General features: G+C 42.1%; 1 protein-coding gene across 1 annotated transcript in view; it reads right to left on the reverse strand.

Moving 5' to 3' along the window:
• Nucleotides 1–12,213, reverse strand: part of MAPRE2 (microtubule associated protein RP/EB family member 2) — a gene marked incomplete at both ends in the record, with an annotated part of 159,507 nt that extends 147,294 nt beyond the window's left edge. Inside the window, one exon of the mRNA XM_080714793.1 lies at nucleotides 12,190–12,213. Coding sequence (XP_080570919.1) covers nucleotides 12,190–12,213 — 24 coding nt within the window. The remainder of the gene's footprint in view (nucleotides 1–12,189) is intronic.
• Between the last annotated feature and the right edge of the window lie 1,701 nt (nucleotides 12,214–13,914).

The following is a 13,914-nucleotide window of genomic DNA, read 5'->3' on the forward strand; positions in this document are numbered from 1 at the left end:
CACACATGTCAAGCACGTGCTATGGCTGTGATGTGAAACTGAGTGGAGGTGATCACAACCTTTTACTGCACCTTCAAATGCACCACAGTGGACCATCTGACCTATCCTGTGGGCCAGCCAAGTAGGTGTGGCTGGAGGCTAAGCTTCTGGGTTAGAAAAGGCTTTGCAGAACCAGGCTTCTCCAATAGTAACACCTAACAACAGACCATCTGGGGATCTCACCAAAGAGAAGATTGAGATTGAGAATGCCTGGGGAACACCCGAGATTCTCCATGTGTAAGATGCTTCCGTGGGGTACTAATGCTTCTAGTCTGAAGGACTACACTCTTTGAATAGTGAGAACCTATGGAATTAACACCAGAGATAAGACCCAGCCTGAGCTTGAGTTACCCCAGGAAAAGTATCCCGGGAAGAAGGGCTAGTAAACGTATAGGCAAGACACGGAAGCTAGGGATATTATGTTGACTATGGAAAATTTAAAAATGTGAAGGGAGCCGGGCATGGTGGCACATGCCTGTAATCTCAGTACTTGGGCGGCTGAGACAGGAAGATCACAAGGTCAAGGTCAAGGTCAGCCTTAGCAACATGGCGAGGCTCTCAGCAATTTAGGGAGACCCTGTTTTAAGTTAAAAATTAAGATGGGGCTAGGGGTATAGCTCAGAGGTAAACACCCCCTGGGTTCAACCTTCAATGCCCTCCCACAGGAGAAGCTATGGAAATATTAAGCTATAGAAATATATTGTTTAATGTGAATACAGGTAAGAACTCTACATAAAAATAAGAAAAGTTTTTGTGATTGTTGCAGGAGAGTGATAAAATTAGGGGTGCTGCCCCTAACACTCTCCTCACCTTTTTTCAGACTCTCACTAATGTGTTTATCAAAACAACAAGAAGATAAGTGAATTTCTTCTCTGTGTGTTGGTGGGGGAAATTCTGTCCTGGAAGTTTTTAATAAAATGAACCTATAGCCGCTTTTACTTTGAGATTTGTATTAGTTATCTTTTTCATCACTATGACCTGATGAATCAACTTGGAAGAGGAAAGGTTTATTTGGCTCAGTTTCAGAGGTTCAGTCTGTGGTTGATTGGCTTTAAGGCAGAAACATTGTATTGACGGCAAGATTCTCACCTCAGGAGGCTGGAAGCAGACAGGGGAGAGAAGGGGGCCAGGACAAAGTCCTTAAGGCCACACTCCAGCGACCCACCCCTCTAGCCATGCTCTGCCCCGTACCTTGTGGCACTGGAGACCTGCCTCTAAAACTCCAGTGTTTAGGGGAACATCCCAGACCCAAATCATAACAAGGTTGTATGACTGGATAAGGTAAAAGTCTTTTTAATGGCTAGTTAAAATGTAGTTATGATAGTTACCTAAAAAATGTGAAGTGTGTGTATGTGTTGCTAGGGATTGAATCCAGGAGAATTCTATCTCCTTACTCCCAAGCCCTTTTAGTTTTGAAACACAGTTTTGCTAGGTAGCTGAGTATCTCACTAAGTTACTGAGGCTGGTCTTGAACCTGTGATCCTTCTATCTTGGCCTCCCAAGTACTGGGATTGCAGGCATGTGCCACCGTGCCCAGTTTAAAAACATGTTTTTGAAGAAATATTTTATTCAATTTTATCTTTCTTCTCTTTTTTATCTTTTTTCTTGCTTATGTGAAACGACCACAAAGGAATAATATTTCATGAAAAGAGCTGAGTAATTAAAAGTATTGAAAGCATGTTTTATAATCCATTAATAAACTCCTAGGAAAGAGGGCAAGAGGGATTTACACAATTCTGGCAGAAAAAAAAAAAAAAAAGCTCATAGTGTCTTTTGATGAATAATAAGGAATTCGTTGCTTGGTGCCCTGGAGCAGGTCACTCTTTCCCAGCATGAAAAGGGCATTAAGTTTCTGGGGCTTAGAATGGAAAGTCTGTGTTGATCTGGACATATACCACATAGAAACGTATGGCCATAGAGCTATACGCTTCTGGATGTGTGTTTTTGTTTGCTGGTTGTTTTTGCAGTCCTGGGGACTGAGCCCAAGGCCTCACAAATGCTAGGCAAGTGCTCTCTCCACCACTGACCTATGCTCCCCACTTTGCCCTGTGGTTCTGCCCCTAATGCACAGATCAAACTGCTGAGATTTACATCACCTTTCTTTTATATTAGTTGCGTTGCAGGAATTCACATCCTATAATATGTAGCCAACTGCCAGCTCTGTGTCAAGCAGATGACTAAACAAGTCAATGCGCATGCCCTCTGCATCGTAGGTATGAACACAGTTCTCTAATTGATCCTGACAAGATCCTGACTGACCTCACCGCTGCCTCTATCTGACTGATGAGAACTCAGTGTGAGGGACGCTGGGGAGAGTAGTGCCTCCCACGTGAAGGAGTTGAGTGTGCCTAACCCGGCTGGCTGCATGGCCAGCTTGAAAACGCAGGCCAGTTACTGTTACTTGTTCTAATTCTGGAATTATTCCCACATTAAAACAACAAAACTTCTAAAAGTCCCAGGCAGGTAAAAAGAATTGTGTTTTTTAAGCTCAGAAAGGTAAAAAGAATTGTGTTTTTTAAGCTCAGAAAGGATATATTTCTTTTTTAAAAAATGTATAAAAAATGAATTTTATAAGAGTAGTTTAGAATTTGCCTGAGGCCCAAACTGGACAGCTTCCGTCAAGCTTTAGAGTTAAATAGGGATACCTACACATGAATGTGTGGCTTTGGCGAATAAATATTCCTACATCAGTTATGACTGTGATGAGAAGAAGTACAAAGCTGGGCGTCTGAGAGCCAGGATGTGTGATCAAGGACAACCCGCTGCTATTACAATAGCATTCAAGTTAGTCCAGATAAGTCCTCTTTACAAAATTATATTTGTCATGTTCAAGACCCTGGATTTGATCCCCAACCTTCCCCAATGTATGTCTTGTTGAGCTTATCATAAATCTATTAGAAATGGTGATATAGAATTTTCATATGGATAAAATAGAAATACAGTGTTGCATAATTTAAAGGTATTTGTTGAAGAAACCATTTTTTGTATTAAAAGGACGGTTTGCTAAGAGTTATTCAACAAGGGATTAAAAATATCAATTTAAGCTGGGCATGGTGGCGCACGCTTGTAATCCCAGCATTTGGGAAGCTGAGACCGGAGGATCACGGTTCGAGGACAGCCTCAGGTACTTAGTTAGGCCCTCTGCAACTCAATGAGACCTGGTTTCAAAATAAAGAATATAAAAATAGGGCAGGGGGTGTAGCTTGGAGGTCAAATGTTCCTGGGTTCCATCCCCAGACCCGCACCCCCCAAAATCAATTTAATTTGAAAAAGTAAAATTCTATAATTTAGGGCTTCTTGAACTGTAACATACATATGAATCACCTGCGGGTGTTTTTTTTTGTGTGTGTGGTACTAGGGATTGAACCTAGGGGCATTCTGCCTCTGAGCTATACCCCCAGCCCTATTTTTTATTCTTTATTTTGAAACAGAATCTCACTGAGTTGTGAAAAGCCTCATTTAGTAGCAAAGACCGGCCACAAACCTGGGATCTTTCTGCCTCAGCCTCTTAAGTACTGGGATTGCAAGCCTTCGCCACCATGCCCGGCTTACCTGTGGCTCTTTCACTGCAATAAAAATTCTGGTAGGATGCTAGGAATGGAACCCCAAATTGTGCATTAAGGTACTCCCTAGTGCTGCTGGCTCTGGGACCCCACTGGAAGAGCAAGTTGTCTGTATCAGTCAGAATGTTATTGTTTCTTTCTTTCTTTTTTGTCTCTGTGACCAAAATAACCAAAGAAGGTTTATTTGGGTTCCTGGTTTCAGAGATTTAGTCTGTAGTTGGCTTACTCCAAGCCATTTTGAAATTTGCTTTGTGATAGAAGAGTTATCAAATTTAGCAAAAATAAAAACAAAACAAGATGGAATACTAGTTAAATTTGAATTTTAGATAATATTCTTAGTGCAAGTATATTCTGTACAGTATATGCAATATATGGAACGGAGAATTAGCATATCACTGTCTGTGTCCTTTGAACACTCCACTCACTGCACCGGGTATTGTTTTCTGCATTTGCCAGTGCCATCCAGAGCACTTGGCCACTGCTGCTGTTGATTTGTAGAAGCTTCTTTTAGGGGATTTGTGTTCAGAAGACCACACTTAAAAAAAGAAAAAGGAAAGAAGGCAAGCTGGGAGTGAAACCAACAGGGAGCCTCACTTGTATCAATAGTTTGTTTCCAGGGAAGCTGAGGGTGGGGCACAGCAGCTAGCCTGCTCTTCCAGCGCCCTCCCTTCCACTTTATGGAGGACTGAAGAAACTCAGTGGAGAACAGGAGATAGTGGGTTTTTGGCTAAATCGTGAAATAAATGTTCCTGTTCTTCTTCCTCCTCATTCTGGTACTGGGGATTCAACTCAGGGTCTGGCACATGACTTCTAGGCAAGAGCTCTACTACTGAGTAACATCGCCAGCCCTATTATTTTTCTTCTTAATATTACATTACATGGCAAGTTTTAAGATGATCTTTTAAGAAGGAAGGAAAGTTTAAGGTGGTTAAACTTTCCCATTTTTTGCTTATCAGTTGCTGATTTATCAGATTTGAAGGAGAGCAACCTGATTTCACTTTTATCTATGCTATACAGCAAATAGTTTCAGATGCTTCAGCAAAACTAAAAGGGATCTCTTCGTTTTCCAGTTCCCTTCTCTTGCCAATTCTCCTTCCTTTTACTACTTCAAATGCCCATAGTTATTTCTGCGATGATGTTTATAAGAAGTTAGGACTGAGACAAATAATTGGCAATGAAGTTCCTATTCTAATAAAAATATAGTAAATGCAGTTATTTCCTAATTTGGGGAACTAATTTGGAGAGAACTACTTGTGGTATATGTAACTACTTGTGGTATACTTATATGACATAAGTATATTAAACAAAATGTATTTAGTAAGAATGTGAATATAGATTATAAGGGAAGAAAGTTAACTTCATGTTGACCACTAATACTAATGGTCCTAAGATGGAATAAAATATATGTATGACTTTTTTGTTTTGTTTTTAGAGATGATTAAGCCCATGTCAAGTACCTCAAAATTTATGAAAGTAATGTGCTATTTAATTTAGTGAAAAAGGAACCTCTTTGTTTTTAGAGTCCCTAAATTGCAGTTAGAATGATTCTGGGATGAAGAGGACACCAGATAACAACCCTGAAGCTGCTCTACTAGTCTAATTGAAATTCATCTGCAAACGCCCAGTTTTGGCATTAACAAGTCCCCAAAAGAGGGAAGTTATTCTAACTGAAGGAAGTTTTATGACGGGCAACATTTACAGTAAAAGTTAGACAAGTTCCTATCAATGCAGTTATTGTTTTATATATTCATTGTAGAATCTTATGTAGTAATAATAATAGTAATGATAATAGCAATCATTACAGCAGAAGGCAAATCATTAGAATATCTGGTCTACCTTTGAATTTGGAAATTTAAAACCAAATTGTTCATGACATAATGTCATCCTTTAGCAGTGTTAGGGACCATATGTATACTTTATGTTTAATGTATACTTTAGAAAGGCAGGGATGTTTCCAAAAGAAGAGCATTTCTATATCATGTTTTATGTGTATAAAGTGAGTCAATGAAAAATGTCTAAATCTGGATAAATTTCCAGATCAGAGAAGTGTACAAATGTCCTCACAGGTTGGAGAAATAGGAAGTTCCCATTGCTAAACAGTTAAGGCAAATGTTCACTATAGGATTGCCCTTAAGGATATGTTTTCATGTTTCCTAGAACTCTGGAAACCATAACTGGTATGTATTCATTATCCATGTTTGTTTAAGTTCAGAAGTTTTATAATTGACCGTATGACTAAAATCCATACTTTATTTAGGAATGTACTGTTTTTGCAAAGTAAGTTCCCATACAAGAAGTGTATAAAAATAAATTATCTTCTATCTTTATTGCTTAGTTGATTTTTTCAGAAACAAATTTTGTTCACTCTCACTAACGGGAAAAATTTAAGAAGCAAATGCTCAGAGTGAATTGGAGTCTGCAGAGTTGGAGCAAACTGGAGGCTTGCAAAGTTTTTCAGTAAATACTCAGCAAGTATTTTAGGCTTTTGGGGATATATAATCTTTGAATTAACTATTTCACCCAATCATAGTTACACAAAAATAGTCACGGACATGATATAAATAAGTAAGCAGTGCTTATTATTTGGGATCTAGAAATTTGAATTTGATATAATTTGCAAGTGTCCACAATTATTTTTCTTTGGGTATTTGTTTAATTGTTAAAAATATAGAAACCAATCTTACCTAGAGTACCAACATAAAAACAGATGATGGGTCATAGCTTCCTGATCCCTGAAACAGATGGAGCCATGGTTTCAGTTCGAGGTCAATGTGCGAGATTTGTTTACAGTAAACTTTGAAGTATGCAGATAATCAGATTAGGTTACTTGGAAGGAAATGTGTCAATAGTGACAGTCTATAAATCTCTGATGTAACAAACCATAATTTTGAACACTTTTCAAAGGTTGCAAGTTTGAGGCAAAAAAAATTGTGGACTTAACAGTTTTCAAGTACTATTGATATTTTCCTTATCATGGATGAAGAATAAAAATTTATTTAATTTTTAGTTTTTACAGTGCTGGGGACTGAACCTGGGGCCTCATGCATATTAGGGAAGCTCTCTACCACTGAGTCACACCCCCAGCCCTTTAAATGTTTCAGATGGTGCAAATGAATTATGTAAGAGAGCAAGATTATTGTTTGTGGTTCCAACAGGTAAATGCTGCAATCCCACCTTCCCACGAATGGAATTCTTTGAGCACATTCAAGCACAAGTTGGAGGACTCCTTGATGAAGATTCTGTATAGGGCACTTAAACTTCATTGGGAGGTGGAACTAACCTTTAAGGGTCCCTAAAGCAAGATAATTTATGCTTCTATGACTGAGGAAAAGATTTAAAGAACTGGTTACTTAGGTTATCCAGATAACAAGCCCTTGGCTCAGATTGTTTGGGGTTTGTCCTTTGTCCTTGTCCAAAGGTTAATTATTTAAGAGTAAAGTCAGCAAGAACATGATGCATATGATACATTTTAAGGAGAGAAGAGATCATTGGAACTTATCTTGTCTAGTCAAAGCTTCTAAGAAAGACTACATCAAACCTCTGTGATGGTCCCTAAATTTATTTGGAACAACCAAAACAACAACAAAAAACCCAGAATAGCCAAAGTAGTTCTCAGCAACAAGAACCATGCAGGAGGCATCACAGTACTTGACTTCAAACTATGCTACAAAGCCATAGTAATAAAAACAGCATGGTATTGGCATAAAAACAGGTGCATAGATCAATGGAGCAGAATAGAAGACTCAGAAACAAATCCACATACTTACAGCCAACTGATTTTTAAAAAAGGCGCCAAAAACATACACTGGAAAAAAAGGTAGATTCTTTAACAAATGGTGTTGGCAAAACTGGTCAACCATATGCAGAAAAATGGAAATAAGCCCCACTTTCTCACCCTACACAAGAGTCAATTCATGATAGAGCAAAGACTTGGAAATCAGACCAGAGACCTTACAGCTCCTTGAAGAGGCTATAGGTTCAACACTTCAATAAATAGGAACTGGTAAAAACTTTCTCAACAAGATTCCAAATACACAAGAAATTAAAAGAAGGATCACTTCATGGGATTGCATTAAGCTGAGCTGAAGAGCTTTTGTCCAGCAAAGGAAACTATCAAGAACCTCAACAGGGAGCAAACAGAATAAGAGAAAATTTTTGTCAACTACTCCTCCAATAGAGGACTAATATCTAGAATATATGGATAACTCAAGAAACTGGGCACTAAGAAAACAAATAACCCAATCAAAACATGGGCATGTAAACTAAATAGACACTTCACAAAAGAAGAAATTCAAATGGCCAAGATATGCAAGAAAAAATGCTCAACATCATTAGTAATCAGAGAGATGCAAATCAAAACTACCCTGAGATTTCACCTAACTCCAACTAGAATGGCAATCATTCAAAACACAAACAACAACAAATGCTGGCGAGGGTGTGAAGTGGGAACTCTAAGACATTGTTGGTGGGATTGCAAATTAGTGCAACCACTTTGGAAAACAGTATGGAGGAGCCTAAGAAGAATGTGGATGAACTTACCATATGATCCAGCAATAGCACTTCTGGGAATCTAGTCAAAAGAAAAGAAACCAAACTACCAAACAATGCATGTATACTTATGTTCATAGCTACACAATTTACAATTGCCAAACTATGAAACCAGCCAAGATGTCCATCGACAGATGAATGGATTACAAAACTATGAGGTACGTACACAAGGAAATTTTACTCAGCCATAAAGAAGAACAAAATTATGTCATTTACAGGGAAATGGATGGAACTGGAGAACATTATGCTAAGTGAGATTAGTCACAAAAAGTAAAAAATCGAATGCTCTCTCTAATATGTGGAAGCTAGGGAGAAAAAGCATCATAGGAAGATGTCATAGATGAAGAAGAAGATGACCTGAGGGTGATGGGACGGGGGGAGGGAAATGCCCTAGTGTACATGATGTACATTCACAAACATCAAAGTCAATCACTCAGCCAAAATGAGAAGGACGGAGGAGAAGGGAATGGGTGGGACATGAGTAAGGGCTAATTGGGTGATGTGTGCATGTATGCATCTACCATCTGTAACCCATTAAGATGTACAACTACAATGCACCAATAAAACAAAACTAAAACAAAAACCCCTCTGATGTAACGGACACTGGATAAGGAGTCAAGGGTCCAGTGTTCTAGCTGCACTACTGTCACTCCGGTGGATCACTTAGCCCTCTGAATTTGCTTGTATCATTTGGTACCTTGGAATATCATCTACCCAATTATGCTTAGGTCCTGATATGTTAATAAGATCAAAGACTGCTATAAATTTAAAGTAATGAGACTGGGTGGCTCACATCTATTCTCAAAAACTTCAGAGCTTCTAAAGTAGAGATTAAATTCGTTTTTTCTACCCTGACCTTTTGGGGCTGCTTGTAAATATTTAGAGAGTTAGGTACATACTGTGTTCTGGCAAAGAGCTTTTGACTGATATGAATTTATCCTAGAAGTCCTATTTTTCTAGACTATATTTTAAGCTTTTAATACCTTATACCTCCTAAAAAGAGATTAGAAATTCCAAAACTACACCCTGAGTTCCTTTTGTAAGCTATGCAGAAATGAGACTGGCCTTTGGAAATTTTTGTTAACATTTATTTTGGGTGTTATTTGTCAAAGAACACATACAACTTTCTACTTTAAAATATGATGGTAGCTGGGTATGGTGGCACATGCTTGTAATTCTAGTATTTGGAAGGCTGAGACAGGAGAATTGCAGGCTTGAGGAAAGCCTCAGCATGTAGTGAGACTCTTTAATTAAAAATTTTTATTGGTGCATTATATTCATACATCATATCGGGGTAAAAAACTCGTGTGTACATACATGTACACATCACTGATTTTGTAGTAAGACTCTTGCTAACCTATCAAGACCGTATATCAAAATTAAAATAAAAAATAGGGCGGGGGTGCATCTCAGAAGTAGAATGCCCCTGAGTTCAATCCCTAGTACTACACACAAAAAATATAATGGTTATTAAAATATACTTGTCTGTTTTTTGTTTTGTTTTGTTTTTATTGTGCTAGGAATCAAACCCAGGGCTTTGCACAGGTAGACAGATGCTCTACCATTGAGAAACATCCCCAGCCTCTTCTTGTCCTATTTTAAGAAAAGCAGTAGGCAAATGACAGTAAAAGCCGTTGAACTATTAACCTATTCTGAAATAACTCTTCTAGATTAATGAATTCCTTAAGGACCCAAATAGTTGTATATGTGTTGTTTTCCATAATAATTGGTAGGAAATGAACTTTTGTGAAGTGAATCTTTGATCCATGAGAACATGGTTAAATGTTATACAATTATTAGTTATGCTCCAAATGCTAAGTTTCTTTGTGTTAAAATGTAAGTGAACACATTAACTATCATTTTATAGCACTTAAGAACAGAAGTTTGGCCCCTAGGTATCCAGAGCATCTGTGTTAGAAATAATAAAACCAAGCCAGGCGTGGTGGCGCATGCTTGTAATTCCAGTATTTGGGAGGCTCAGACAGGAGGATTGGGTTTGCAGCCAGTCTCAGCTACTTAGTAAGGCCCTCTGCAACTTAGTGAGACCCTGTTTAAAAATAAAGAATAAAAAATAGGGCTGGGGGTGTAGCTCGGAAGTAGACTGCCCTTGGGTTCAATCCCCACTACCGCAAAAAAATATAATAATAATAAAACCAAATATACTTAGAGGGCTTTGTTTTTTAATGTCCCCCCCTTCTTTCTGATAATCCTCAGTACAAATAAGCAGCATTTAATACACTCTAAGCAGGGTAGGAAGTTGCTGTAAGACAGGTTCGAATGGAGTGATTCAACAGCTGACAAGATGGAGCGCTGGCTTTGTGCCAGGCTGCTGTTCCCCTCGAAACACTGAGGATGGAGAAGAAAGCATTTGGACAAGGACAGAAAGATGGAGACATTAAGAGTAAGGAAGAGAGGCAGAGGGAGAGAAATGGAAAGTAGTAACAAATAAGACAAATAGTTGCATAAACTGTGTGCCTTCTTAAACAAGTCATGCTTTGCTGACAACTGCAATATACATTTTTAAAATTTTTGTGGCACTGGGGATTGAATCCAGGGGCATTCCTCCTCCAAGCTATACCCCAGCTCTATTTTGTATTTTTTTTTTAATTTTGAAACAGAACCTAAGTTGCAGAGGGCCTCGCTAAGCTGAGGCTGTCCATGAACCCGTGATCCTCCTGTCTCAGACTCCCAAGTACTGGGATTACAAGCGTGTACCACTAGCCTGGCTTTCAGAAAAAAAAAAAAAATATATATATATATATATATATATATATATATATATATATATATATATAAAATATTAGGCATAACCATTTCCATTTAAATAAATTCTTTAACTCATCCCTGAATGTACAAAGAGTATTTGACTTTTTTATTCAAAATGTGTGTATTGTAAATTCCCCGTCTACTTCTTATAACTGAAATAACCCAAGCCAGTTTATACTCTCCTAGTATTTTTTTTTTAAATATGCTTTCCATGAAGGAAATTACAAAATGTCTGGTTGGCTTGAGTTCCCCTTCTGAGAGCAGAGAGCATTACATGAAGCAGGTAGAATGGGGTGCTGGAACTAGGAGCGGCCCTTAGAAGCAGACAGATCCTGATCAGATATTAAAATGTGATTTCAAAGGAGCGAAGCCTGTGCGTGTCAACAAGCTCCCAGCTGCAATTACTTCCTGCTCACTGGCGCTCTTCGGATTGCAGCCTGCTGACTCAGAAGAGACTGCTCGAGTTTGTTTCTGCTGGGTTTCCCTGCTGCCTGCTACACATGCGTCATCACAGCAATGAAAGTTTCTACCCGTCTCCCTTAACAACACTGCAGAAACCAGGCACCAACAGTGAACGTGGAACTTTTCAACAACAAGCAGACTCTAGGCAGGGAAGAGAAAAATGATGTGGCAGGTGTCCCCACGAGCCAGAGCTGCCGGTGACAGTCCCTGCCCTAGGTGTTAGTCAGCAGCACCTCAGTTTCAGAGTCTCCTCTCTCACCTACTCAAGTAGTTAAACTGGCATCTTGTCTTGAGTGCCTGCTGCTGCTGGACACTGGACTCCTCTGTTTCAATGGTTCCCAACTGTGCTACGTAGTGGAATCATCTGGAGGCTTTGGGTTTGTTAATTTTTCTAAATAACATTGCTCAGTTCTTACCCTCAAACAACCTGATTGATCTAAGTGGTTTGGGATGATGGTAGATTTTTTGATGCTAAGACTTTTCAAAGCTCCCAAGGAGATTCTTATACACAGCAAAATTTGGGAACCAGGGCTTTGGAGTTGTATCACTTTTTCCATATATGGAAAACTTATCAATTAAGTGTACCCAAGAACTTTTTGGTAGGCTCCCACACACCCAATCTTAGAGGTCGGCTGTCACACAGCCCCTGACATCTTAGTTTGTCAGAAAAGGAGGACAGCACTACAAGGAGGCATGTCCAGAAGGAATTCTGGCTGGGAAGGGCCTTTCCTCCACTCCTTACACGGTAACAGCCTTAGCCAAGTGAAGAGTTCAAGAGAAGCATATCAAACATTACTATCCCGCTGGTTACCTTTTGATCTCTGTGCTGTTTCATCCCACCGTGTTCTGTTCAGCAAAGCTGTAAACCGTGGTTCCTCTGGGATCACAAGTAGGTGCTGTTCCAACCTCAAGCAAGACCGGACTGTACACTGCACCTCGTCTGGGACCGAACCCCCGCCTCGTAGCACTGCCCAAGGGCAGATACTATGCTAATCAAGAAAGTTCTTCCGACTCTGCTGGCGAGCGGCGCAGATTTGAACGCTTAACCCTTGTTTTAAGAGGGCTGCACTGTAGTGCTTTTAGTGATCCCTTGCCTGCTGGGTCTTGACCACTTTCTTTTCTTTTTCGAAAGGATCGGATGTGAGCAAGTGATGGCCCAGACCTGCAGGGAGGGCACGACAGCACTGTCCCTGGTGCCGAGGTGAAGGGACAGGTAATGTTGGGAATATTAATGACTCCCGGCCACGCTGGCCAGACGAGGACCAGCGGAAGGGGCCCAGGGTAGGACAAAGGCTCCTCTTGACCGAATGACTGCAGCGCTCCTTCCTCGGAGGTTACAGCTCTGCCTCGGCCCAGGACTGGCAAAGCTACCGTGGGGCGGCCCAGCTGCCTGGCCTGTCTTACTTGACGCTGCGGGTTCAGAGGGGAGGGTCTTTTGGCCCCCTCCTCTCCTTCTGGCCCTTTGTGGAACTTCTCTGGCTTTGGCACAGCCCTTGTAAAGGTTCCTGCAGAAGCAGAGTGGGGAGTCCGAGTGGCTTTCTCTTCTAGGGCAGGGTGTCCCCTGAAGAAGACCACCGGGGCACAGAATAACCTGCTCCCTTGCCCACCACCAGGCTCCAGGGTCTCCTGCGCCCGGAGCTAGCGCCGGCGTCGGGATGGAGAAGTGGCGGGACTTCTGTCCGCCCGAGGGGCATTGCGCGGGGAAGGGGGCGACTGCAGAGCCGGGGAGGGGGTGTCCAGGGCTTGCTGCCCCTCCTGCCGGCGTGGGTGCATTGTACTTCCTGGTCTGTCCAAGGCGCGCAGCTCCCGCCTGCGCCCCCTGCCCTCAGCCCGGATCTCCAACTCTCCATCTGGGAGAACCGGGCTCTACCCGCGCGCGCCAGCAAGACCCCCGCTTCAGCGACGCCAACTCCCCCTATCCGGATGGCCCCAGCCCTCGCCCCTCAGCCAGTCCACTTTGCTTCTGCCAGCGTGGCAGCCCCGATTCCCTCCCCTTTCTCGGGGTGCGCAACACGGGGACCCCAAAGGAGAGATGCAGCCCGCGGGAGCGCGGCGGGGTGCACTCCAGGGAGGGGGCTCTGGTGCCCGCACAACTTCTTGCTGGGCTCAGGGACCCCACGGTTCCGTCTGATCCGCGAGCCGCAGGCTGCAGACCCCGGGGGCGGGAGGAGGCGCGGCCATCGCCGGGCCTGGGAGGGACTAAACCCGGGCATCGGGTGCTGGGGTGCGCCAGGGCGGTGCCGCTTTAAATGCACTTGACTCACCTGCTCCGGCGCGGTCGCCTCCTTCCTCGCTGACAGCTGGGGGCTTTGTTTTCTCCACCCACCCGGCCGGCCGCGCTCCGCCCACACCGCGCACGTGACTCTCCGTCTGCCACCCTCCCAGTCCACTCCCCGGACCCGGCCTGCGCCGCCCCTTCCCGGGGGTGTGGGGGCGGCTGGGAGCCCAGCCCCGCGAGGACCCGCCGGTCTCAGGTGTCTCCTGGACGGAGCTGGTTCGGGTCCTAGGCAGCCAGGCGGAACTGGTGACTGGGAAG

Source organism: Muscardinus avellanarius (assembly GCF_963383645.1).
Source record: "Muscardinus avellanarius genome assembly, chromosome: 17".
NCBI lineage: Eukaryota > Metazoa > Chordata > Mammalia > Rodentia > Gliridae > Muscardinus > Muscardinus avellanarius.